Source organism: Phaseolus vulgaris, chromosome 3 (genome assembly GCF_000499845.2).
Source record: "Phaseolus vulgaris cultivar G19833 chromosome 3, P. vulgaris v2.0, whole genome shotgun sequence".
In the NCBI taxonomy this organism is placed as follows: domain Eukaryota; kingdom Viridiplantae; phylum Streptophyta; class Magnoliopsida; order Fabales; family Fabaceae; genus Phaseolus; species Phaseolus vulgaris.
The window spans coordinates 27,755,250-27,779,405 of record NC_023757.2 but is presented as its reverse complement, the minus strand read 5'-3'; the positions used below and the strand labels follow the sequence as shown (position 1 = coordinate 27,779,405).

Genomic DNA, 24,156 nt, shown 5'->3' with positions numbered 1-24,156 from the left:
GCACTCGATGTTGGAGTAATTTGATCGGCCGCCTCTTCCTCGACCACGTCATCTTCCATGCCAATTTGGTTGGCTCGACTGTTCCTTCTCCTTATAGTACCCTTCATGATTGTCGCCTTTACCACCAGGATCGTTTCCACGATTTCCACGGCCACGCCCTCTACTTCGAGAATTTTGATGATAGAGTACCTTTTCGTCTTTGATCAACGCCTTGGTTTGAAGTGCTTGCTCGAGTGTTTCCTCTTTCTTATTCTTCTTCTGTTGCTCGTGTGCCTCAAGAGAACCAGCGAGCATGTTAATTGTAAGCGTCGTTAAGTCCTTTGACTCTTCTATTGCGCACACAATACTCTCAAAATTGTCGGTTAATGTTCTCAAAATCTTCTCCACAACTTGTGCATCGTTCAACGTTTCACCGTTTCAGTTGAGTTGATTCACCACAGTCTGTATTCGCGTGATGTAGTCAGATACACTTTCTGACTACATCATTTTCATGCTCTCCAACTTGCCACGAAGAGTTTGTAGACGCACTTGCTTGACTCGGTCAACTCCTTTGAACACCTTTTTTAAGATGTCTCACGCTTCTTTTGAAGTAGTTGCACTGGCAATCTTCTCAAAGCCCGACTCATCAACCACTCGCAACAACATGTATAGTGTCGCCTTATCCCTTGATCGCATCTCTTTCAACGCCTTGGTTTGAACTGCCGTATAACCCGTGGTATCTGTTGCTTCTTTGAAACCTTCTTCGACCACCTCCCATGCATCTTGAGAGTGGAGAAGAACTTTCATTTGAATGCTCCAGTTATCATATCTGGCCGCCTTCGTTAACCGTGGTAGCGGTATTTGACCCGTCACATTCGCCATTGGCTCTTGATACCAAATTGAAAAACAGACAACAACTCACACTTGGATTTTCTCTAAAGAAACACTATTCTTCTAGTATTTCTCTCTGTTGTATTTCTTTCTGTGGTGCATCTTCCAGCTGAGAGAACATCCTATTTATAGGCTTTAGGAAGCTCTTATAGAAAAATCTTCATTATGGCCTTAAAACCCCACTAACAACATAATTAAAATCTCACTCACGACTTTTAACCTTTCACATATCCAAACTCTCATTCTACTATTTTCTAGTAACTTCTAATTTTAAAACCCACAAATTACATTTAAAATTTATTCAACAAACATATAGATACCAAACAGAAACCAGAAAAGCTACACAAACAAAACATCAGCAACTCAACCAGCCTTCATACAACATTCTGCCTGGAGAAGACTACCAAAGGAATCTGTAACTTTTAATACAAATTAATTTGAGTAAATCCGTGAGTGGATAGGCAAGAGTGGCATATCCGCAGATGAACATCCGGTAAAACCCCGTAATCCAAAAACCCACGCATCGTAGTGAATGATTTGGGCTCAAGCCACTATAGAATAGCTTGAATTTTTTCTGGATCCGGGGAAACCATTCCCTATTGAATGATATGGCACAAATATGCAACTGTAGGGGCTGCGAAATTGCATTTTGATTCCTTAACAAAAAACTGGTGAGTCTGAAGTAATTGGAGAACAATGTAGAGATGTTGAATATGGTCTTTCATGGATGTACTGTAGATTAAGATGTCATCAAAGAAAATTAGTACAAAACGCCTTAAGTAAGGTCAGAGGAGGTCATTAATTGCAGCTTGAAAGGTAGACGGAGCATTAGATAAGCCAAATGGCATAACTAAAAACTCATAATGACCATCAAAGGTCCAAAAAGCTGTCTTGTGGCAGTCTATGGGGTGTACCCATATTTGGTGATAGCCAGATCTTAAGTCCAGTTTAGTGAACACACGTTCCTTAGTTAATTCATCCAAGAGTTCCTCGTGGGGATAGGAAATCTATCCTTCACCGTGAAAGCATTTAGAGCCCTGTAATCCACACAAAATCTCCATGATCCATCTTTTCTTTTTATGAGTATGACATGAGAAGAGAAGAGGCTGGTACTTGGTCGTACGATGCCCTCATATAACATTTCTTGAATGAGAGAAGTCATATTGTGTTTGTCGGTGTGGGGATAACGGTAGGGTTTGATATTTATGGGGTGCAGTTTGGGATCAAGGGAATGTGATGGCCATGGGGGCGGTGGGGAGGCAACCCGTGAGGAGGTGAGAAAACAGAATGGTATGTATAGAGTAGGGTTTGAATCGCGGGGTGTATATTTGGTGGGGAAGTATTGGGCCATGGTAAGGGATCTGGTTGAAAGGTGAACAAATGAAGTAATGTTATGGCTTTGGTATGTAAGAGGTGACAAATATTGGTGACAGAAGCGTGTGAGTCTAAGAGTTTGTTGGTTCCAACTAGGGTTATGATGGTGACTTGGTGGTGGAAGGAGAGTTGTGGTGTAGAGAAATCTACTTGTAGGGGTCCGAGGCGGCGCAACCAATCCATTCCTAGGACTACATCTGCTCCTTCAATTGGGATGAGGTAAAATGGGATGGGAAACAATGATTTTGTATAGAAACAGTAACTGTAGGACTGAGATGTGTGCAATGATTTTTCTCGTCGTTTCCAACCATGATGGAAAAAGGTTTAATAGGAAGGGTAGGTTGAGGTGATAGGCTAGGCGAGGTTGGAGGTTATTGTGTGAACTCTCAGTGTCTATTAAAATGGTAACGGGTGTATGATGAATAAACCCTTGAAGTTTGAAGGTGTTGGCCGAGGAGGTTCTAGACAAGGCCTGGAGAGATAGGTGTACAGGAGTAGGGTCCTTAGAGTAAAAAACAGTATCTAAGACAGTGAAGGTTTTGGGGGAGGGAGGGGGTTTAGGGTTTAGGATTTAGGGTTATTCATTAAGCAGCAATAAGAAACATTTGGTGATACATTTGTGAACATGGAAATTTTTTTGGTCACAATTGTAACATGAGACGACTGCTCTACGTTCTTGTAACTGGGTGGATGAAAGTTTTTTTATAGGTAGAGAGGTGGGTGTAGTGGTTGCTGTTTGGGGTTGGAAAAGGGGACGTGGTGGTGGTAAAAGATGGGGGGATTGTTGTGGAATGATGGGGTTACGATAATATTTCCTGGAATCATGGATTTTAGATTCCAAGAGCTTTGCAAGGCCCATGGCTTGGGTGATTGAAGTAGATTGAAGAACAACAATCTCTCTTCTTGGTTTCTGGGACCAAACTTGAAATAAAACAATTGAGGATCATCTCAGGTGTGAGGCCCAAGACTTGATTGCACAATTTTTCAAAAGATTTTTGGTACTCAATGACTGTGCTATTTTGGCGGAGTTTGAACAACTCTGCTTGATGGTTGGCGTAAGTTGAAGGACCGAACCGGAGCTCTAAGGCACGACTGAATGAAAGCCAGTCACTTAATTGATGATTTTGGTACATCCATTTAAACCAACTAAGAGCGTCTCCGCGCATATAGAAAGCGACCATGTGTAAGCGAGATTCCCAAGTGATATTGTAAAATTGTAAAAACTGGTCAGCCTGAAAAAGCCAATCTAGCGGATCCGATCCATCAAAGAAAGATAATTGGATTTTTGGGAGGCGGGGTAGGGTAGGAATCGTGGTAGGTGGCGTAATGGAAGGGGGGGCAACAGACGTTGTTGTGGCAAAGATGGAGGATGTAGGATGTGAATTTAGGGGTGGGGGTGAGACAGGGGTTATGTGTGGAACAGAGAAGGTTGTAGAAGAACTGTTTGTTTCATTGGGGGAAGGTAACGGTGGTGGTATAGACGTTAAGATGGTATGAGGGTGTGATTGACAACCTCTTGTTTGGAGTCCCAATCTTTTTTATGAGATTCTATAGTGTGGTGTAAGGAATTATAACGGGTTTCATGATGGTCATGGGTTTGTTGGATTTTGGTTTGGAGGTGGGCTAGTTTGTCTAAAATGGTTTGGAGGGTTTCCTCTAAATCTTTGATTGATTTGGGAGGCATGGAGGTAGTCTCAATGAAAGCACCAAATTGATACAGTGATGGAGCGGGGAATGGGAAGAACACAGCGAAATCTAGAAAAATAAGTTTTGGAATAGAGACATAACAGAATAAAAACATCTTTTTAGGATAAAAGTAACATAACCAAGAACCTGCATACTCTCCTAGTCTAGTGGGATATATAATACCCTTTGAAAAACTATTTGTCCTAATAGACAGATGTGCTGGAAATACTAAAAAGCTATAACAGAAAATCCTAACAAAAAAGGGGATCCAATCCCTACAAAAGACAAAAGAGATCCTTCTGGATATAATCATTTAACCAAATGAGCCTAGATGCCCTTCTAATAGCCTTGTGCTTGTGAGCGAGTATCAATTTATTTTATTTGTACCATTTTACAAGATTTGTTTAGGAGTGTAAAAAGAAGTTGATTGAGTTTTAAAAAAGCATATAAACAACTCTATCCCGTTTTTAATTTGGTTTGACTTTAACTTCAACATCTTAAATTTGACTTTAAATAAAATATTGTTTGGAATAATATTCAATAAGACATCTATTGGTTAAACAAGACATGTTTTAGTTGATCTTAGCGAACTTCTTTTCAAAATTTAATTTTATCCCATATAATTTTTTAAATTTTTTTTGTAAGGTATTGCAGTAATGACGGACCAATCTATTTCATCAGTAAGGTATTGCAGGGACCCGAAGTAAGATACCAGGCCTTGGAAAAAGCAGCCTTAGCAGTAGTATTTTCAGCAAGAAGGCTCCGTCATTATTTTCAAAGTTTAACCGTCATGGTAATGGCGGACCTTCCGATCCGCAAAGTCTTACAGAAACTAGATGTGGCGAGAAGAATGGCACGATGGGCGGTAGAATTATCTGAGTTTGACATACACTATGAACCTAGGGGCCCCATTAAGAGCCAAATTTATGCCGACTTCGTAGTGGAACTCTACTCAGCAGCCACCCATCAAGAAGGGGCATATTTCAAGTGGGTACTCTCGGTAGATGGTTCGTCAAACCAACAAGGTAGTGGAGCAGGTGTCATTTTGGAAGGTCCGGATGGGTTGCTAATCGAACAGGCCCTTCGTTTCGCTTTCAAAGCCAGTAACAACCAAGCAGAGTATGAGGCACTGATCGCAGGAATGCTGCTAGCAAAAGAAATGGGAGCGAAGGGATTGTTGGCAAAAAGCGATTTGTTGTTAGTTACGGGACATGTCACGGGGGAGTACCAAGCTAAAGATCCCCAGATGGCCGTATACTTGGAATACGTCTAGGTGCTGAAAGAATCGTTTGATGTGTTCGAGTTAGTCCATGTACCCAGAGAGCAAAATGCCCGAGCTGACTTGCTTGCTAAACTCGCCAGTTCGGGCAAAGGGGGCCGACAGAGGACAGTAATTCAGGAAATCCCGAAGACACCTCGAACGATCACGAAAAAAATGGCAGAAATCCAGCACGTCGACACCTCCGTAGGGATGAGGAGGAGTCATCGATCGTTGACACAAGAGACGGTGAAAACGCCTAGAATAAGCAGGTATCCGATTGCTGGATTTGTAATGCCACAGGTTCACCAGATCGAAGAAGGGGAAACTTGGATGACGCCTTACCAGTGTTACTTGACCGACGGAATACTCCCACTAGATCCCGCAGAAGCCCGGAAAGTGAAGAAAAATTCAAGTAAGTACACCCTAATCGATGGAAAGTTATTCAGGCACGGGTTCACCCATCCCATATTGGTATGTGTGGACGGTGAACAATGCACACACATCATGGCAGAACTACACGAAGGAATATGCGGTAGCCACATCGGCAGTCGATCTCTCTCGTCGAAAGCCCTCCGTGCGGGTTATTACTAGCCTACCATGAGGGAAGACTGCACAAGATACGCCCAACGATGGAAGCAGTGCTGACAACACGCTGATTGGCACAACGCGCCCCCAGAAGAGTTGAGATCAATATACAGCCCATGGCCATTCCATACGTGGGGAATCGATATTCTGGGGCCTTTTCCTTTGACAATAAGGCAGATGAAATACCTCGTGGTTGCCATAGAATACTTCACGAAGTGGATCGAAGCCGAACTAGTAGCGCAGATCACATCCCACAAGGTCCAACACTTTGTGTGGAGGAACATAGTGTGCTGTTTCGGGATCCCAAAGAGGTTAGTATCCAATAATGGTACCCAATTTGCAAGCCAACAACTGGGTAAGTTATGTACAAAGTTGGGAATAAAGCAAGTGTTCGCGTCAGTAGAACACCCCCAGACGAACGGACAGGTCGAATCGGCCAACCGAGTTCTGCTCAGAGGCCTGAAAAGAAGATTAGACAGAGCCAAAGGGACCTGGGCAGAAGAAGTTCCTAGAATCGTATGGGCCTATCACACCACCCCTCAGTCCACAACCAAGGAAACACCATTTAATTTGGTGTACGGTTCAGACACTATGATCCCAGTAGAAATCCAGGAGAACTCACCGCGTTTCCAGAACTTCGTAGTTGAAGAATCGAACGAAGAAAAAAGGTGAACTTGGACCTACTGGACGAAGTGAGGGAAGAAGCAAAGATCAAAGCTGAAGCTTTAAAAATGAGGGTGGAGTACAAGTACAACTCCAAGCTGAGAACTCGGCAATTCCAAGTCGTCGACCTGGTGATGAGGAAGGCTCACCCGTACCAGTTAGAAAACAAGCAATCCCCCAAGTGGACCGGTCCTTCCAGAGTAACGGAGGCCCTCAGAAATGGGGCGTATAGGCTCGAGACACTATAGGGTGGCGCGATTCCTCGCACTTGGAATGCGACCAACCTAAAATTTTACTTTAGTTAAACTTTGCATTTGTACACATTTATGGGGACACTCTTTTTCGCTTGAAAGGGTTTTTTAACGAGGTCACCTAAACCAAAGTTGTTCAGTTAAAGTACATTGTGAAATAAATGAACCTCTCCCTTGTAGTGATAAAGTAAAGAGCAGAAGTAATGTGGTTCCCCGAGTGGACCTCCCTCTTACGTGAGTTCACCAAGTCCGAGAATAGTATGGTTCGCCGAAATAAATGAACCTCTCCCTTGTAGTGATAAAGTAAAGAGCGGAAGTAATATGGTTCCCCGAGTGGACCTCCCTCTTACGTGAGTTCACCCAGTCCGAGAATAGTATGGTTCGCCGAGATAAATGAACCTCTCCCTTGTAGTGATAAAGTAAAGAGCGGAAGTAATATGGTTCCCCGAGTGGACCTCCCTCTTGCGTAAGTTCACCAAGTCCGAGAATAGTACGGTTCGCAGAAATAAATAAGACTCTCCCGTGTGGTGATAGTCAAGAGCAGAAGTAATATGGTTCCCCGAGGGAATCTCCCTCTTACAAGGGGTCGCCCTGTTCGAGAACAATATGGTTTGTTAACGATAAAAGAGACCCTTTCCCCGGGGTGATGCACAGAGAAGTTGGAGGCAGTGTGGACCTCCCAAACGAGCCCGTTGGGCGCAAGATCACCTAGGTGAAAAAGAATGTGGCTCGGGAAAAACCAAAAGAACCTCCTTCCACGAAACATCGCGCAGGAAGGAGCAATTTAGCCTCCCTCGTTAAATCCCTCCCACGAAAGAAGGCATGATTCCCAGTTACGTCTGAACTCTATACGGCGAAGATATAAGTTAAGGAAGTTGCCACCCCTGTAGGGTAGCCAACACCGGAAAGAGGTAGGCCTACGCCCCCTTTCAAGTATCAAACCCCACACAGACAAATAACCAAGCAAGACAACGACAGTTATAAGGGAATAAATGTTCATCCACCCGAAGAAGTATGGTAAATTGTAAAAATAAAGTTACAAAAAGAAATCATCCTCGTGGCACGATTTGACCGTCCACAACGTATTTGGATTCATGAAAGAGGGAAGGATCTATTTCGGGGTATGCACAAGTGAATTGAGCAATGACATCCTGGAACCCCTCGCCGTAAGCCGCGACAGTGTCATTCATGATTTCCTCTTCAACCCTCTTTAAAGACTCAGACTTCTCGGCCAGTTCGCCCTTCAGCTCGACCAACTCACCTTCGACCTTCCCTAAGAGGACCTCGCGTCGTGTGCTCTTATTCTCCAGGTCAGCCATCTTTCCTTTCACCTCGGTCAACAGATCATCCAACTCAACATTTCGGATGCGTAGAGGAAGAATCTTGGCCTCCAATTCAACCGCCTCCAAGCTCTTCTCTTGAAGGGCCTTCTTGATGTCTTTCTCAATCTGACGAAGGTTGGTTACCTCCAAGTACAGAGCCGTCTCACGGTTGGCAAAGACTTTGGCCCTGGCAGCAGCATCCTCCTCAAGCCTCGATACTTTGGCCTCAAGATCCCTAAAGGCTTGCGTCCTGGAAAGCGCCCGGTTGGAAGCAAACACAAGCGACCCCAGAAACTCAGCCACACGATCTTGGAGGAGATTCTCGTCCACACCTTCTGTCTCGCAACTTCGGAAATAATTAAGCGCCTGCTTGAACAATAGAGGGACAGTTGTGGGGAGTCAGTGTCCTGACTTCTAGTAGCACTCCCTCCCCCACCCTCCGAGGCAGCAGGAAAAGGGGAAGAGGCGCTCGGGGGATGGTCTACGAAGGCAAGAGCGCTAGCAGAAACAGAAGCTTAGGGCACTGTAGATACGCCCTCCCTCGGTTGCTTACGGACCAAGCCGGTACAGGTGTCCTCGTCGTCCGATTCTACCGCCAGTACTCCCCTGAGTTCACTAGCGATAGGGGCCGGATTAATGGGCTGCGGGGCTGGAACAATGGACGTAGAAGGAGCCAAGGGTATCGAGAGACACGAATAAGTGGCAGCCGCCCTTTGTTTGGCCAAGAGATCCACCAACTTTCTCTTTCTATCATCGTTGAGACGCATACCTGTGTAACAGAAGTAGGTCAATATGAAAGTAAATAAGACTAGGGTGCATGCAAGACCAGAACAGAAGGATAGGCTTAGGAGTTAAGGAGTACCGATGCAGCTCTCAAGACCCTAAAGGTTATACTCTCTCTTGAGTAGCTCCGTGGTACTCAGAGGGGCGGTAAACTCGGACAAAAACTCACAAACACCACTCTCCAAGGTAGAAATGTCCTCAGGACGACGGACCCTCCAAAGGTTAGGCTTCACCGTCCAGTGCAAGGGGAACCCATCCAAAAGAGAAGGGTCCCACCGGTTGCAGCAAACCTTGAAGAAGTTCTTCTTAAAACCCTTATACGATTGCTGGAAGAGTGTCAAGAGTACTCTCCCAGCCATGCCATTTAGGCTAACCCACAACTTCTTTCTCGGGTCCTTGGCCTCGAAGAAATGGAGGAAGACGTCCATCGACGATGTAAGTCCGAGGCCACAACAGAGAATTGTGAATGCCCGCGCAAACGCCCAACTATTAGGATGAAGCTGGGCAGGGGCCACATTTAATTCAGTCAGTAAGGTACGCTCAAAGGGGGTAAAGGGCAACCGGAACCCTAGCCTTCGAAAGAGGGTCGAGACGTTTGAGCAGATTGAAGGAGCAACAACTGCAAGTGAGGCTTGGATCATTTTCTCATCCAATTATAAAGGTGATGACTGTTGAAGATGGTAAGCTTTAATGTGCCAAATCCAAGTGAAGCCTGAAGCTGTGTGATGTTTTAGGTTTAGGTTTTGGTTTGGGGTTTAGAATCTTTTTAAGATCAGTTTTGAATCTCATACAAAGTTCATTTCAATCAGTTTTAAAGATTAAAGTGTTTGTCCATGCAAAGGGAAAAACAACCGATTAAAGTGTTGAGATAATCGGTTGTTTGTAACTTAGCAGGCAAAGAAGGTTTTAAAACTATTTTATAACTAATAAGAGCATTCAACCAGTTAATTCGTGGTTTTAACCGATTAAATGTGTGTCCTTATAACAACTTTTTGAAAATCTGTTTTAACTGATTTTGATTGTTTAGATTTCCTTTAACGTTAGAATTTCAAGGATTATAAATATGTGTTTCATTCAAACGTTAAAAGATTGATGAAACATAAACTTTTGATACTCTGAGCTGAGATTGATTTGAGAGACTACGAAACTGTTTGTGAAAAGGTTTCAACTAAGTTTTTAGCAAGATTGCCTTGTGCTTTGCTGTTTGTGAAAGAACTGATCAATAGGGTGCTGGTGTATTGTATTTTAACCATGTGTTTTCTAATCCTGTTCAAGTTCTTGTAATTTTTTCATGTAACTTTTTTTGTATAACTGTGTAAAATCCTGTAAAGTCAGTGGGATTCTGGCTTGAGGTGGTTGTTGTGTGCAAGAAGGGTGAGTAGGCTTTGTAGGATTCAAAGTCACCTTCTTGTGTGTGGTGTTTGTTTAATCTGTGATTAATTGCATAGTGAAAACTCAGTGGTTTGACTGAGGACTGGATGTAGCTCTGTGATAGAGTGAACCAGTATAATCTCTATTTGTAATTCTCTTTATCCCTTCTCTCTCTATTTGTTTGTATTTTCCGCTGTCATAAACAACCGGTTGAACTGCTATTTTAACCGATTATAATTATGCTTTTGTTTATGTTTGGTAATTTGATTAGCTTTCTGAATTGCTTTTCTGGGTTGATTGAAAAAGTTTTATTCTAAGCCAAGTATTTGTGAAAACAGTTTGAAAACAATTCCTCCCCCCCCCCCCCCCCCCTCTTGTTGTAGCCATCAAATCTAACAATTACAAGATCAAGAGGGTGCATCTCCAAATCCTAAGACGCCAATATAAATTTCTGCAGATGGAAACCACAAAGACTGTTGATGTTTATATAAATAAAGTTCTTGCCTTAACAAATCAGATGAAGACCAATGGTGAAACACATTCGGAGCAGGCAAAGGCAGAGAAGATTTTGAGGTCTTTAACTCCCAGATTTGAACATGTTGTTGTCGCAATTGAAGAGGCCAGTGCTATTTCAAAAATGACAGTAAGATTATTGTCCGTTTCCCTACGAGCACATGAGCTGCGGATGAATGACAATAAGATTGAAATATCAATTGAACAGGTTTTACAAGCACAAACCTCAATTGGTAGCTCCTATCATAAACACGGTAGTTCACGAGGCAAAGGATGGGGACGTGGTGGTAGTTATTCCAGCAAAGGTCGTGGTGGCCAGAATCATGGAGGTGCCGAGCAAAACAACATTGATTCCAATCACATTCCAAGTTCAAATAACTCTTGGCGCGGAGAACGTGGTCGCAGAGGACAAGGAGACATTTATAATAAATAAAATGTGGAGTGTTATAAAGATGAATCTTTTCTCAATCCTCCAACAAAGCTAAACCAGATTGAACATGCACCGATCTGATTCAACTGAAACTCACCAATAAAGCATGCGTCTACTAGTTTAATCAATACCCACTTTGTTCCATGCGTATACTCCATGGGAATGCTTACCTCCTCTCCCTTGAATCATGCGCCCAAGAAATTAATTAGAACAATGCGAACTAACTAAGAAACCAAAGTTTAAGATAAGGAAGACTCTCAATCATGCGTTCAAGTACAACCTCTCACAAAAACCAGTTTTCCAAGATATTAGACAATAAAAACAACTGCTATAGAGAATTAAAAATCGAAACTTTTATTGAACAAAACCTCAGAACTCAATGGGGAATTACAAAAGAATCAACCAAAAAGGTTTAGCCTTCCATGCGGAGCCAAAACAAAAGAATTACTAAGAAGAAAATAAACTAAGAAAACCCTATGAAGCTCTCTCTTTTCTCCTTGATGCTTGTGTCCTTTTATAGGCTTTTCTGCTCCAAGGATCTTGAGAGAATATTTTGTTAACCGTTTCCAAGTTTCTATCTTTCTAGAATTCTTGTATTTTGCAGAAGATTTGCTTCCAATTCTGTTTCTGAGATATTGTAGATTTTATTTTCTCTTTCTTCTCCTCAGAATTTGTTTCCTGTTTTGGTTCAAGAAGCAATTTGGACTTTTGCATATTTGGCCCATTCACAAAGGTAGATGCTTCCTCCGGATAATTTACTCTAACAACACAAAATTAACAATAATAATAGTTAAGGCCCAAATAAACCCAATTATAAGAATATTAATTAAAACAATCAGACTTGGTATTTGGATACATGTTGCACGAATCATATTTGTGGTCAGAAAGAGTTGTTTGCAGATTTGGATGACTCATTTCGCACACAAGTGAAATTCGGTGATGGCAGGTTCGTTCCGGTGACTGGAAAAGGGCAAATTCTTATTACATTGAAGAATGGTAATCACAGGTACATCTATGATTACCTGATATGAAAAGTAATCTGTTGAGTATGGGACATTGGGTCGAAAAGGGTTACGTGATGCACATAGTTGAAAATAAACTCTCAATTTTTTATAGAAAATGTAATTTGATTCTTACAATCTTTTTATCAAAAAACTGCATGTTTCTGGTAGATATTCATATGGGTGATTTCAAGTGTTTGAATGTAATAGTGAATAATGAATCGTGGTTATGGCATTTACGCTTTGGGCACTTAAATTTTCAGAGTTTGGAAAATCTCTCCAAACGAAATTTAGTGAATGGTTTACCCCATATTCATCACCCTGATCAATTGTGTGAGGCCTGCAATTTTGGAAAGAATCACAGGATACCATTTGTTAAGGAGCCTTGGCATGCAAAATTTCCTTTGGAGCTTGTTCATACAGATGTTTGTGGCCTGATGAACATATCATCAATTGGAGGTAATAAGTATTTTTTAACCTTTATTGATGATTTTTCAAGGAAAACCTGGATTTATCTATTGAAAAGCAAGGAGGTATTCCACTGCTAAAGCATTTGTTGAAAGATAGAGTGGCAGACTAATTAAGATGGTGCGTAGTGATGGAAGGGGTGAGTACAAATCTAATAAGTTCAAGAGGCATTATGAAGAACTTGGGTTGCAGCATAACATAACATGTCCCTACACACCCCCAACACAACGGAGTTGCCGAGAGAAAGAATAGAACAATCATGGACATGGCGAGGAGCATGCTTAAAGCAAAAGGTATGCAAATAATTTTTGGGCTGAGGTCGTAACATGTGCGGTTTATTTGATAAACAGATCACCTAGTCGGAGTGTTCCTAACACAACTCCGATTGAGGCATGGAGCGGATTCAAACCCAATGTGCAACATTTGAAGGTATTTGGGTCAATTACTTATGCTCATGTCCCCAAGGCAGCAAGATCGAATTTTGATGATAAGGCAGAGAAGACCATTTTCATTGGATATAAGCATGGGGGATACAAACTGTACAATCCAATGATAAAGAAGGTGATTATTAGTCGTGATGTTACATTTGCCGAAGATGAAGAATAGCAATGGAATGCAGCAACTAAAATGGATTCGAAAAAACGATATATTTACGTTTTGAACGATGATGTGGAAGATGGAGTCACTCTTGAAGCACCTACAGTTCAACCTGAAGCTGTAGTTCAACCTGAAGTTGCAACTCCAATTGCAACTATGATGGAGCGACCAAGAAGGCAGCAACGACAACCTGTACACCTTCAAGATTCCGAAGTAAATCTTGATGATGAAGTTGATGACAATGGAGATTTAGTTCACTTTGATTTTCTTGCAGAATCAAAACCTGTGAGACTTGTAGATGCCATTCAACACACCAAATGGCAAGAGGTTATGAATGAAGAATTTATGGCGATTGAGAAAAACAATACATGGCAGCTCACTGATCTTCCAAAAGGACACAAAGCAATTGATTTTGGTCTATTTTACTCTTCATCTAAGAAGATTGAGATCCTCGAATACTCATACAGTGATTGGGGTGGAGATCCAAACGAGAGGAAGAGCACTAGTGGTAATTGTTTTATGATCGAAAAGACTGCTGGCTTGTGGTCATCAAAGAAACAGTCAATTGTTGCATTATCTACTTGTGAAGCTGAGTATGTAGCAACAGCAGCAAGTACTTGTCAATCAGTTTGGTTTAGAAATATCATGACTCAAATTGGTTTTAATCTAGATGTTCCAATTAAGATTTATGTTGACAATGTATCTACAATTAATCTTGCAAAAAATCTGGTTTTTCATCAAAAAATTAAACACATTGATATTCGATATCACTTCCTGCGAGACCAAGTTGGGAAGAACATGATCAAATTGGAATACTGCAGATCAGAATATCATATTGCAGATATTTTCACTACGACATTGAAGATCGATGCTTTCATCAAGTTAAGAGATCTGTTGGGCATGAAGGTTGTTCCAAATCAGAATTAAGGGAGGATGATGGTTATTAATTCAGATTTTATTATTATTAATTTTCATTTTATTACCCTTAAACTATTTGATCGTTATTATTGCATTAATGATCAATTTACAGGGTTGTTAGTATTCCTATTTTACAGCTTCCAGTAATTGTAATAGTTCAACAGTTTTGCAATTTAGTGTAATTACGTTCAATCAGTTTCAACAACCTTTTGTCTTGTGTTATTTTCTTTCAATTAGTTCCTACACTGTATGCATTGTATGTGCATCATCACATAGGGGTAGTGGGCGTAGGTCTTTGCCTGGCTCAATACAAGCGTCATTCAGGCGAAGATTGAAATCTACAACTTACTAATTTTCACTATGTTAAATTATTATTTTCTATGGAAAAAAATATAAAGGAGTGTAGGAAAGTTATGCTCCCTGGAAAATTGGAGAGATGTTTAGGAATGGAACTTCGGAGTTACAGAAATTTGTTATTTAAGTTTTAAGTTTAAATTATAGCTCTTCAGGATGTGTGAGAGTAATTGGAGTTTATTTGAAATTGCAATTCAAGTTGATGAATTTATTTAAGATTTTTAATTTTCTTAATTTGTTTTATAGATTTACTAAAATTTTATATTTAATTATAGTTTCATAAAAAAATTAAAAATTGTTTGCACCAGAAGTATAAAGTAGTTAAAAAAATTACCAATATTAGTTGTGGGGTCGTTTTTAAAATAATAATAAAAGCTATTAAACCATAAAATCATATGAATGTAATAAAAAACCATCAAATCACTTGTAAAGACGTAATAAAAATTAAATAAACAACGTGATAGAAAATTTTAGTGAAAACTATTTCATAAATATGAGGAATAAATTTTAAAAATATTAGATAGGGATTTATAATATTAATTTAAAATAAAAATATTTATTGAAAATATATACGGTATAAAATTATGAAAACAATTTAGTATAAATATATTTAATACTACTTTTCTGTAATGGTACTTTCTGGAAACTGGTTAATAAAAATTCTCCAATTTCTCTTTGAACAGCTACAAGACATTTCTTATATAAAAGAAACAGCATCTAGAAGACGTCTAACAAAAGCATCACACTCATTCCGTCAAAGGGATAATTTGAGTGCCATTTTATTAATTACATAAACCATGTCAATATATTATTAATTGTAGGACATGAAGACTGAAAAGTATTATTCCAATTGTATAAAGAATAAAATATTATTTTTAGAGAAAAATAAAAATTGAATATATAATTTATATCTTAAAAAAATGATTATAAATTAAAAAAGATTATTTTAAGTAAGCCATAAACTAAAATAATTATTATTATATAATACAAAATTAAGAGTGTGTTACAATAGCATATATCCTATTTTTTTAAAACTTTACTTACACCTACCTCTGTTTTTTTCATTAAAAGTATACATATAATGTTTTTAAAATTTTAAGGAGATGTAAATATATATAAAAATAGATAATAATGTAACGTATTAAAGAAATTACATGAAATTTAAAGAAAACGAAATTTCTATAATGTAAGAAAACATGAGAGTGTATTAACATAATTCCCTGCCAAATTACCGATTTCCACAAATACAGCAAACAGTCGCAATCGTTGATCGTTGAAACTGACGTGTTCTTTGATTTTGAAAGTTTTTAGTCACAAAATTTGACAAACACAAAAGGATAAAAGTGATAATAGAAAAAATAAGAAAGAATGATACACGATGACATACTGCCTCTGAAGAAGATTGTTTATTCAGAGAGAGATAATGGTGGTAAACAAAGAACCGCCACGAATAGCCTAACAACCTTGTTTCAGCAGTGAGAAGCTTCAAACTTTGATGTCTTATGCTACCAAATGCTATGAGCTATGCATTCTGCTTATAAATAGAGGTCAGTCCTCTGCCAAATACACACACTCCTTGATATTATATATTCTTCCATTCCATTCCATCTCATTAGATTCCATTCATCATGGCTGTTTTCACCTTCGAAGACCAAACCACTTCTCCCGTGGCTCCAGCTACCCTTTACAAAGCTCTTGTGAAGGACGCCGATAACATCGTCCCAAAGGCCGTTGATTCCTTCAAGAGTGTTGAAATCGTTGAGGGCAACGGTGGCCCCGGAACCATCAAGAAGATCTCTTTCCTCGAGGGTACCATTTCATTCATCTTCTATATATTTTGTGTATGTGCATTGCATTGACAGAACAACATATAAAATAAACTAACTGTGAATTGTGAATTGTGAATGGACAGATGGGGAGACAAAGTTTGTGTTGCACAAAATAGAAGGAATAGATGAGGCAAACTTGGGATACAGCTACAGCATAGTTGGAGGTGCTGCCTTGCCAGAGACTGCAGAGAAGATCACAATCGACTCCAAACTCAGTGATGGGCCCAACGGAGGATCAGTTGTAAAGTTGAGTATAAAATACCACAGCAAAGGAGATGCTCCACCCAATGAAGATGAGCTCAAAACTGGCAAAGCCAAGAGTGATGCTCTTTTCAAGGTCATCGAGGCTTACCTTTTGGCCAATGCTTGAATTATTACCAACGTCTTCTTTATCTTATAAACGTAACACTGTCTTTCCTTTCTTATTTTTATTTTCTCCTGTTGGGAAACATTTCCCATATCTTTGTCCATCAATAAATTATAATAAATCAAAGCAAATTTTATAACTTTTTTATCTTAACTGCAAGTTTAATTCAATGTCGTTTTATTAGTTAAATTAAGATAGTGCATAAACAGTTTACATAGTAAAAGAAATACGTGTTTGATCCCTAACATGCACAAAAAATTATCCAATCACTCATGATCATAGATAATAAATAATATTATTTTTAATTCCAAATCAGATTAAAAACTATTAAGTGAAAATTGTAGAAATTATATTTTCTTATTTAAATCTAACAAGGAGTCTATCATATAGACCATTGAGAGTGTCAGGAATACATCTATTGAGTGCAAAGATATTTGAATTTAATATAGAAATTTCCTAAAGGCAAATAAGTGTACTTAGTACATTATGAGTAAGTATACATTTCATAAATTAGTATAAAACTTAATTTAACATTTTCATAAATTAGTATAAAACTTAATAGTTCTACACACTTCCAGATTTAAATGATCAGTAACAAATATATTTGGTGTAGACCTTAATTCTGGAAAGCAAATTTTAATCATTTTGAAAGCAGTTTTAAAAGAATAAGGATCCTCAACAAGATTGTTTAATTGAATAAGATTGTTTAATTGAATAAGATTGTTTAATTGAATTTTGAAACTTGTATTACTCATTCAAAGATTACAGATTTAGTGATTTTTTTAAGCAAGATAAAGATTTTATAAGAATCTTGAAGAACAATATATGATTTAGTCCAATTATAGTTAAAACAACAGATTCAATTTTAAAACAACAAATTCATTTTATTGCAGATTATCATATTTCAGATTTAATTGCAGTAATCAAGAAGAGAGAAAGGCACACACAGTTCTATACTGGTTCACTCAGCAAGAGTTGCATCCATTCCCACCTTATACCAAGATGGATTCCACTAATGCAAAGCAATCTTTACAAAAACACCACTTAGTTCTTGAACCTTCCAAGAACCAAGATCACAAGCTGAAAAATTCTATTTCAGCAGCACACTAACTTCTAGAAACCAAATTAAGAAGTACAATTACAAACACCTTTACAAAGAGAAATTATAGGAAAGAAAACACCTGGATTGTAGATACAAGAGTTCAAAAATAGGACCCTCACAATTTCAACACTTTGATAGAACCTTTAATCTTTAACCAAAAGTCACCAGCAAAAGTGCACTTGAAGTTTTTAAGAAAAACTTTCAAAAACTAAAGCGAATTTCAAACTCTCACTGAAAGCACTTGAAAACTGTATGCAAATCGTGATTGCAAGGTGTGCTTTGACTTGAGATCAACCCCTTCTTTTATAGGTTTAAAATCAAAACACATTTAAAAAAAAATAATTAAGAACTGTTATAAAAAAAATAGATTGAAGTTCAAAAGACCATATTGTTTTTTGAAAATACACATGGTGGTAACATGACCACTTTCAGATTAGTAGATAACGGTAATTGTGAGCAAAACTGAATTTGGAATCCAAACTGAATTTTTGAAAAAGCTTAACAGTTTTGCACCAATACAAAAGAATCAATTGTTTTGTCAAAGAACAGATTGATTTTTATGCAGTAAACTAGTTTTTGAAAAAACTTGAAACAAATTTTGAAAATACTTTGTAAGAAACACTTTTGCTTGAGCTCATCACTATGGTTATGAGATATAAGGTAGATCGTAATGCAAAAGGCTATTTAAACAACCTCTAACCTAACAAGGACCATGGACACATGTACATCAGCCTTTAAGAAGATTTTCTTCATCAAACACTTTCTTTATCCAAGTTGAGTAGAGTCTTCATCTATCTTCAACACAATTTTCACCATCATCACATAGCAATCGTCGCTTTCTCCTCCTCTTCTTCTCCTTAGTCTTTGTTTTTCACTTTTCTTTCCTTTATTTTTCAAGTTCGTCTAACTGTGGGGAACCAGAGAATGTGGAAGGTGTCATCGAAGGAGAAGACTTGGACGGTTAAGGGGAGGTGTTCACGAAGCTCCAGGAACAAGTACCTGAGGTTGGGGACTTTGGCTCAGCTTCACTACTCCAAGCCTTTAGGTTCGACTTTTGTTGCAGGAAGATGTTGTTGCATCAATCTCGGGAAGAAGAGAGTGGCAATGTTGCATGAGAGGAAGAGTGTGAAGCACTACAAAAAAAACATGTAAGTTGTGGCGGTTTTAATATGGCGGTTATTAAAAACTGTGACAATTATCTGTATAATACGATAGATTAACAAGCGCCACATCTTCCATTTAAAATATGTCATTTACAATCGCCATTTTATGAAAGTAGACCACCCTTCCCCATTTTTCGTTCCCTCTAGAGCATTTATCTTTTTCCCAAAATAATTTTCCCCATTCCCTCCATAACATTACTCTTTTTCCTCCAAATATACGGTGCAGACGACAAAGGGAACAACGGCGGGTTGTTCTGCTTTGTGTACACCAGTTTATTCAAGAAGGTGAAACTTAGGTTTCCCTTTACTCGTTTCGAAAGGGAGCTACTAACCGAGCTCGACATCGCCGCCGCCCAGCTCCATCCCAACAGCTGGGCATTCGTGCGGCCTCGGTAGACGTGTTCCTCTTTCTGTTCGAGGCCAAGAACCCTGGGGATCGTCTTTGGGTAAGCTTGAACGGGATTGCTGGGAGGTCGATCCTCTCTATCTTCCAGCAATCCTACAAGGATTGGAAAGGCAAATTTGTCCAAGTGCGCCAAAACGACCAGGACGCTTCACTGCTCGACGGCTTCCCCCTGTACTGGGTAAACAAAGGAAACAAAGACTCCAACGGAAGCTTCAGGAAGCCAAGAAGCCCTGACAACATGGGCGATTTGGACAAGGACTTGTGCCTTTTCTGGAAAAGCGTGGCAGACGCTAACATCACCTTCCTCACCACCGCGCTCATCTCCTTCGAGTTCTTCGAAGACCAACTCGAGGCTCGTATAGGTTAGTGCCTATTTCGACGCTTAAGTCTTTGCCCTGCGCTGCACCTCTGTTAACTGTTGCTGGGTGCCTTGTCTGTTGTGCACAAGACTTGGTTTTTATTTTCTGCATCACTTGTTTGCCTCATTTGCATATCTACCCATGTATTCATCTTTCTCTTTGGGCTGACCTTTTGTATTATGCAGATCTCATGTTGGGCAAAGGAAAACTGGCGGAATTGAGGGCGCTCGCCCGAGCCCATGGGTTGGCGTCGAGCTCCCAGACTGTGCCCAACTCAGTGGTGGAGATCGCCGCTGCCCAGGTCAAATCGCCCCCTAAAGGCCCAGCTCCTTCAGAGGCCCTGCCCGCCCCACAACGCAAAAAACTCGTCCTCAGGAAGCCAAAGAGGAAAACCCCTCAGGTGGTTCATGAGGATGAAGAAGAAGACGATGAGGCGACTGAGGACGGTCTCATCACGAAAAGGAGGAGGGTGGCGCCTTCTTCACTACCTGCTTCACCTCCTCTTCCAACATCAACACCGTCCTCACCACCAGCTCCCACGCCAACACCGCCTTCTCCGCCAGCTGCAACACCGCCGGTTCAAGCAGTTCCCTTGGCGGCTGCACTCCCCGTGATTGAGGCTACTGAGCCTAACTTCATGGAGAACCCCCCAAGCGCCTCCACGCCATTTGTATCTGCTGGAGGGGTCCTCCTTCAACCGCCTCAATCGCCGAAACTGCGGCAGGTGGGGATGAAGGGGCTCACAACTCACCCATCATCATCACCGAGTCCCCCTCGTCACCACCACGCCAAGAAGCTCCAACTCACCAACCAATTCAAGAAGGTGGTGGCGAGAACCAACAACAGGCCCCCCCAGTGCTTCCACGAGCAAACCTTTCCCTTGAGGTCAAAAGGGTGTGGGAACCCTTCTCAGCAAAACTCAAGATGATGGCAGAGGATTTCCCCTCCATCATATCAAAAGCTGTGGAGAGTTCCAACAAGAAACTCTAGGATGACATCTCCGTGCTCCAAGAGGAAGAATCGCCTAATAAGGATCGAGGCGGAGAAGTTGTCCTGCAACCTTATGCTGGCGGAGATCGATCATTCGTGAGTGGAGGATGCTATGAGCACCGAGCTGCAAGTGGCGCGCAAGGAGGCCACCGATCTACGCCATAGGGTGCACCTCTTAGCTCAAGAGAAGATCGAGCTGGAGAGCAAGTTGGTCCCCTATCGTCTCAAGGTGGCTAGCCTAGAAGCGTCGATTAAAGCAGATGCCGCCAAGGTAGAAAACCTTGAGAAGAGGTTCGTAGATCGGGAGGTCCTCTTGGGGAAAACCGAAAAAGAGAGAGATGACACCATGGCCAAGCTCGCCGAGGCCAAAAAGGAAAACGAAGGGATCGCCGCAGAGTTGGTCCAAGTGCAGGCGGAGAACAAGAGGGTTACTGAAGACCTTCTTCAAGCTCGGGAGAGGGCTGAAGAACTAAAACAGCAGAACGAGGGGCTAAAGAAGCAGATCGAAGAACTCGAGCTGAGCTCTGCCCAGATCCTCGCTGTTGGGTTTGACGCTGCCTTGGAACAATTCGCCTGTCAGTACCCCGACTTGGATCTCTCCATGGTGTCGCTAAACAATGAAGTGGTGGATGGGAAGATCGTTCCTTCTGAAGACTAGCTGATTCCCTCCATTCACTTATTCATTTGTTTTCTCTTGCGCAAACTTCTTGTAATAACTTTCCTCCTTTTGGTACATGTAATTTGAACTGATACACTTTATTATAAAGCTTTTCTGCCTCTTCTTACAATTTCTCTGTTTGCCTTATCTCTCCTTGTACAATTTACTTCAAACGAAATTAACTTGGCAACTTCTGCGGGCGCAACTTGTCTACTTGCTGCTTAAACTACCAACTTTCGAATAACAGCATTCTAATAACTCGTAAACTTTTAAAAGCAGCGAACCTCGTCGTAAAACTATTCACTAAACAGCAAGTTTTACTTCAACTGACAGCTTAAGGCATAGCTTACCTGATCTGCTCCCTCAAATGGGCCTTTGCTCATGCCACCGCCCGAATCTGATCGCCAGAGGGTCTTGGCGATGTAGGCTTCCTCTGGCCCTCACAACTGGGCCATTGTTCCCTCATCTGGGGGTAGAGGCGCCTTTCGGATCCTTCTCTACCTCCCTGAGCTTCAGAACAAAGAACCGGGTGGCTGGGCGTTCTCTTCGAACCTACCTTAGCCACCCTCTGAACTTCTTCCACCCTTTACACCATACCTGAACTCGTTCAAGACGAGAAGAATTTTCTCTTGCCTGAACTCGCTCAACGGCGAGAAGGTCTTTAACTCACCTGAACTCGCTCATCGGCGAGAAGGTCTTTAACTCGTGCCTCTACATTGCCCCAGGGGCTACATCTTCTCTCCCCCAGAAACACTGAGGACTTTTCGCTGGTGCCTCTGCATTGCCCAGAGGTTACATCTTCTCTCCCCTGGAAGCACTGAGGACTTTTTACTCTAACTCGCCTACACTCGCTCGACGGCGAGGAGGTCTTTATCTCTTTCTCGCCTCAAGACGCGCGAGGGCGTTGAGGTCTTTTAACTGGTGCCTCCGATCGCCTAAAGACGATGAGGACTTTAAACTTTAACTGATGCCGCCAATCGCCGAAAAACGATGGGGACTTAGAAACATTTTAGAAAGCATGCAACATAACTTCAAAACTTGCCCTAAATCACGTTCGAGTGACAAGGTTTTTTCTCTTCAAAACTTTCGCAATAACAACAAGCATGCAATCTAAACAACCTTAAACTTCGAAAACTCTTCTTTTATTGGGTGGCCTCATTAAAAACCCTCCTTAGGGAAAAAAGAGTGCCCCCTTCAAACTGTTTTAACAGAAAGCTTGCAAACTCTACGTGTTTGTTTTTACTTACAAGGCTTTTAATTGTAATATAACTTGAGGTGCGTGGCGTTCCAAGTGCGAGGAATCGCCCCTCCTTCCAACGTTTCTAAGCGGTAGGCGCCGTTCCCGAGCGTCTCGGTTATCCTGAACGGTCCCGTCCACTTAGGCGACAACTTGTTCTCCATCTAGTACTGGTGGGCCTTCCTCATCACCAGGTCGCCTTCTCCGAACTGCCTTGGCATCACCTTCGAGTTATACCTTCGTTCAATCCTTCTTTTCACTGCCTCAGCCTTCACTCTTGCCTCCTCCCTGACCTCATCCAGCAAATCCAGATTCAGCCTTCTTTCCTCATTCGAGTCTTCCGCTACAAAGTTCTGGAATCTCGGCGAGCTCTCTTGGATTTCCACTGGAATCATTGCGTCGCATCCATAGACCAGGCTGAATGGGGTCTCATGGGTTCCTGACTGCTCGGTGGTGTGGTACGCCCAGACTAAATGGGGTACCTCCTCAGCCCAACTTCCTTTGGCTTTCTCTAGCCTTCTCTTCAAACCTCTTAGCAACACCCGATTGGCTGACTCTACTTGGCCATTCGTCTGAGGGTGCTTGACAGATGCAAATACTTGTTGAATTCCCACCCCTTCGCACAGCTTCTTCAACAGGTGACTTGCAAACTGAGTCCCGTTGTCCGACACCAGGCGCTTGGGCACACCAAATCGGCACACAATGTTCTTCCACACAAAACCCTCGATCTTGTGTGCGGTGATCTGGGCCACTGGTTCTGCTTCGATCCACTTGGTGAAATATTCAATCGCCACCACCAAGTACTTCATCTGCCTGATCGCCAGCGGGAATGGTCCCAGGATGTCGATCCCCCATGTATGAAACGGCCAAGGGCTGTAAATCGACTTCAACTCCTCGGGAGGCGCCTTGTGCTAATCGGCGTGCTGCTGACATTGCTTGCAGCACTGCGCATACTTCTTGCAGTCTTCTCTCATTGTTGGCCAGTAGTAACCTGCACGGAGAGTCCTTGCGGCCAGAGCTCGACCCCCGACGTGGCTTCCACATATCCCTTCATGGAGCTCTGCCATGATTCTCATACATTTCTCTCCGTGCACACATTCCAGGAGTGGGTGAGTGAACCCAAACCTGTACAACTCGCCATCAATCATCGTGAACTTGCTGGAGTTCTTCTTTATCTTCCTGGCCTCCGTCGGATCCAGCGGGAGAAGGCCATCCGCCAGGCATCGCTTGTACTGTGTTACCCAGGTGTCTGGCTCATGGGTAGCGCAGACCTGTGCCAAGTTCACCTCCTCTCCCCGACGTGCCCTTATTCGAGGCGATCTCAAGGTCTCCTGAGTCAAAGACCTGTGACTCCTCGCCGCTCTCTCCGTCGACTTGCTTATTTGAAGAACCAGGTGATCTGCCACGAATGCCCTAGGCGTCTTCAGAGTTTCTTGGATCACCGTCCTCTGCCTACCCCCCTTGCCCGAACTGGCGAGCTTAGCTAGCAAGTCTGCTCGAGCATTCTGCTCTCTGGGCACATGCACCACTTCAAAGGAGACAAAGGAACTCCTCAACTCCTGCACATACTCCAGGTAAGCCGCCATTTGTGGATCTTT

General features: G+C 41.6%; 2 protein-coding genes across 2 annotated transcripts; both read left to right on the top strand.

Moving 5' to 3' along the window:
- The first annotated feature begins 4,726 nt into the window (after positions 1-4,726).
- Positions 4,727-5,203, top strand: LOC137839473 (uncharacterized). Its single transcript, XM_068648588.1, has one exon. It carries the CDS (start codon positions 4,727-4,729, stop codon positions 5,201-5,203), a length of 477 nt encoding a protein of 158 aa, XP_068504689.1.
- A 10,579-nt stretch (positions 5,204-15,782) lies between these two features.
- On the top strand, positions 15,783-16,782 carry LOC137839033 (pathogenesis-related protein 2-like). Its single transcript, XM_068648160.1, has 2 exons — positions 15,783-16,256; positions 16,360-16,782. The coding sequence occupies exons 1-2, from the start codon at positions 16,076-16,078 to the stop codon at positions 16,644-16,646; spliced, it is 468 nt and encodes a 155-aa protein (XP_068504261.1). The 5' UTR covers positions 15,783-16,075; the 3' UTR covers positions 16,647-16,782.
- Positions 16,783-24,156: the final 7,374 nt, after the last annotated feature.

Bases quoted from the DNA above. Each gene is read 5' to 3' on its own strand.
- LOC137839033 (XM_068648160.1), top strand. From the start codon at position 16,076: ATGGCTGTTTTCACCTTCGAAGACCAAACCACTTCTCCCGTGGCTCCA. The intron at 16,257-16,359 runs GTACCATTTCAT...GTGAATGGACAG, and splicing joins GAAGATCTCTTTCCTCGAGG to ATGGGGAGACAAAGTTTGTG.
- LOC137839473 (XM_068648588.1), top strand. From the start codon at position 4,727: ATGGCGGACCTTCCGATCCGCAAAGTCTTACAGAAACTAGATGTGGCG.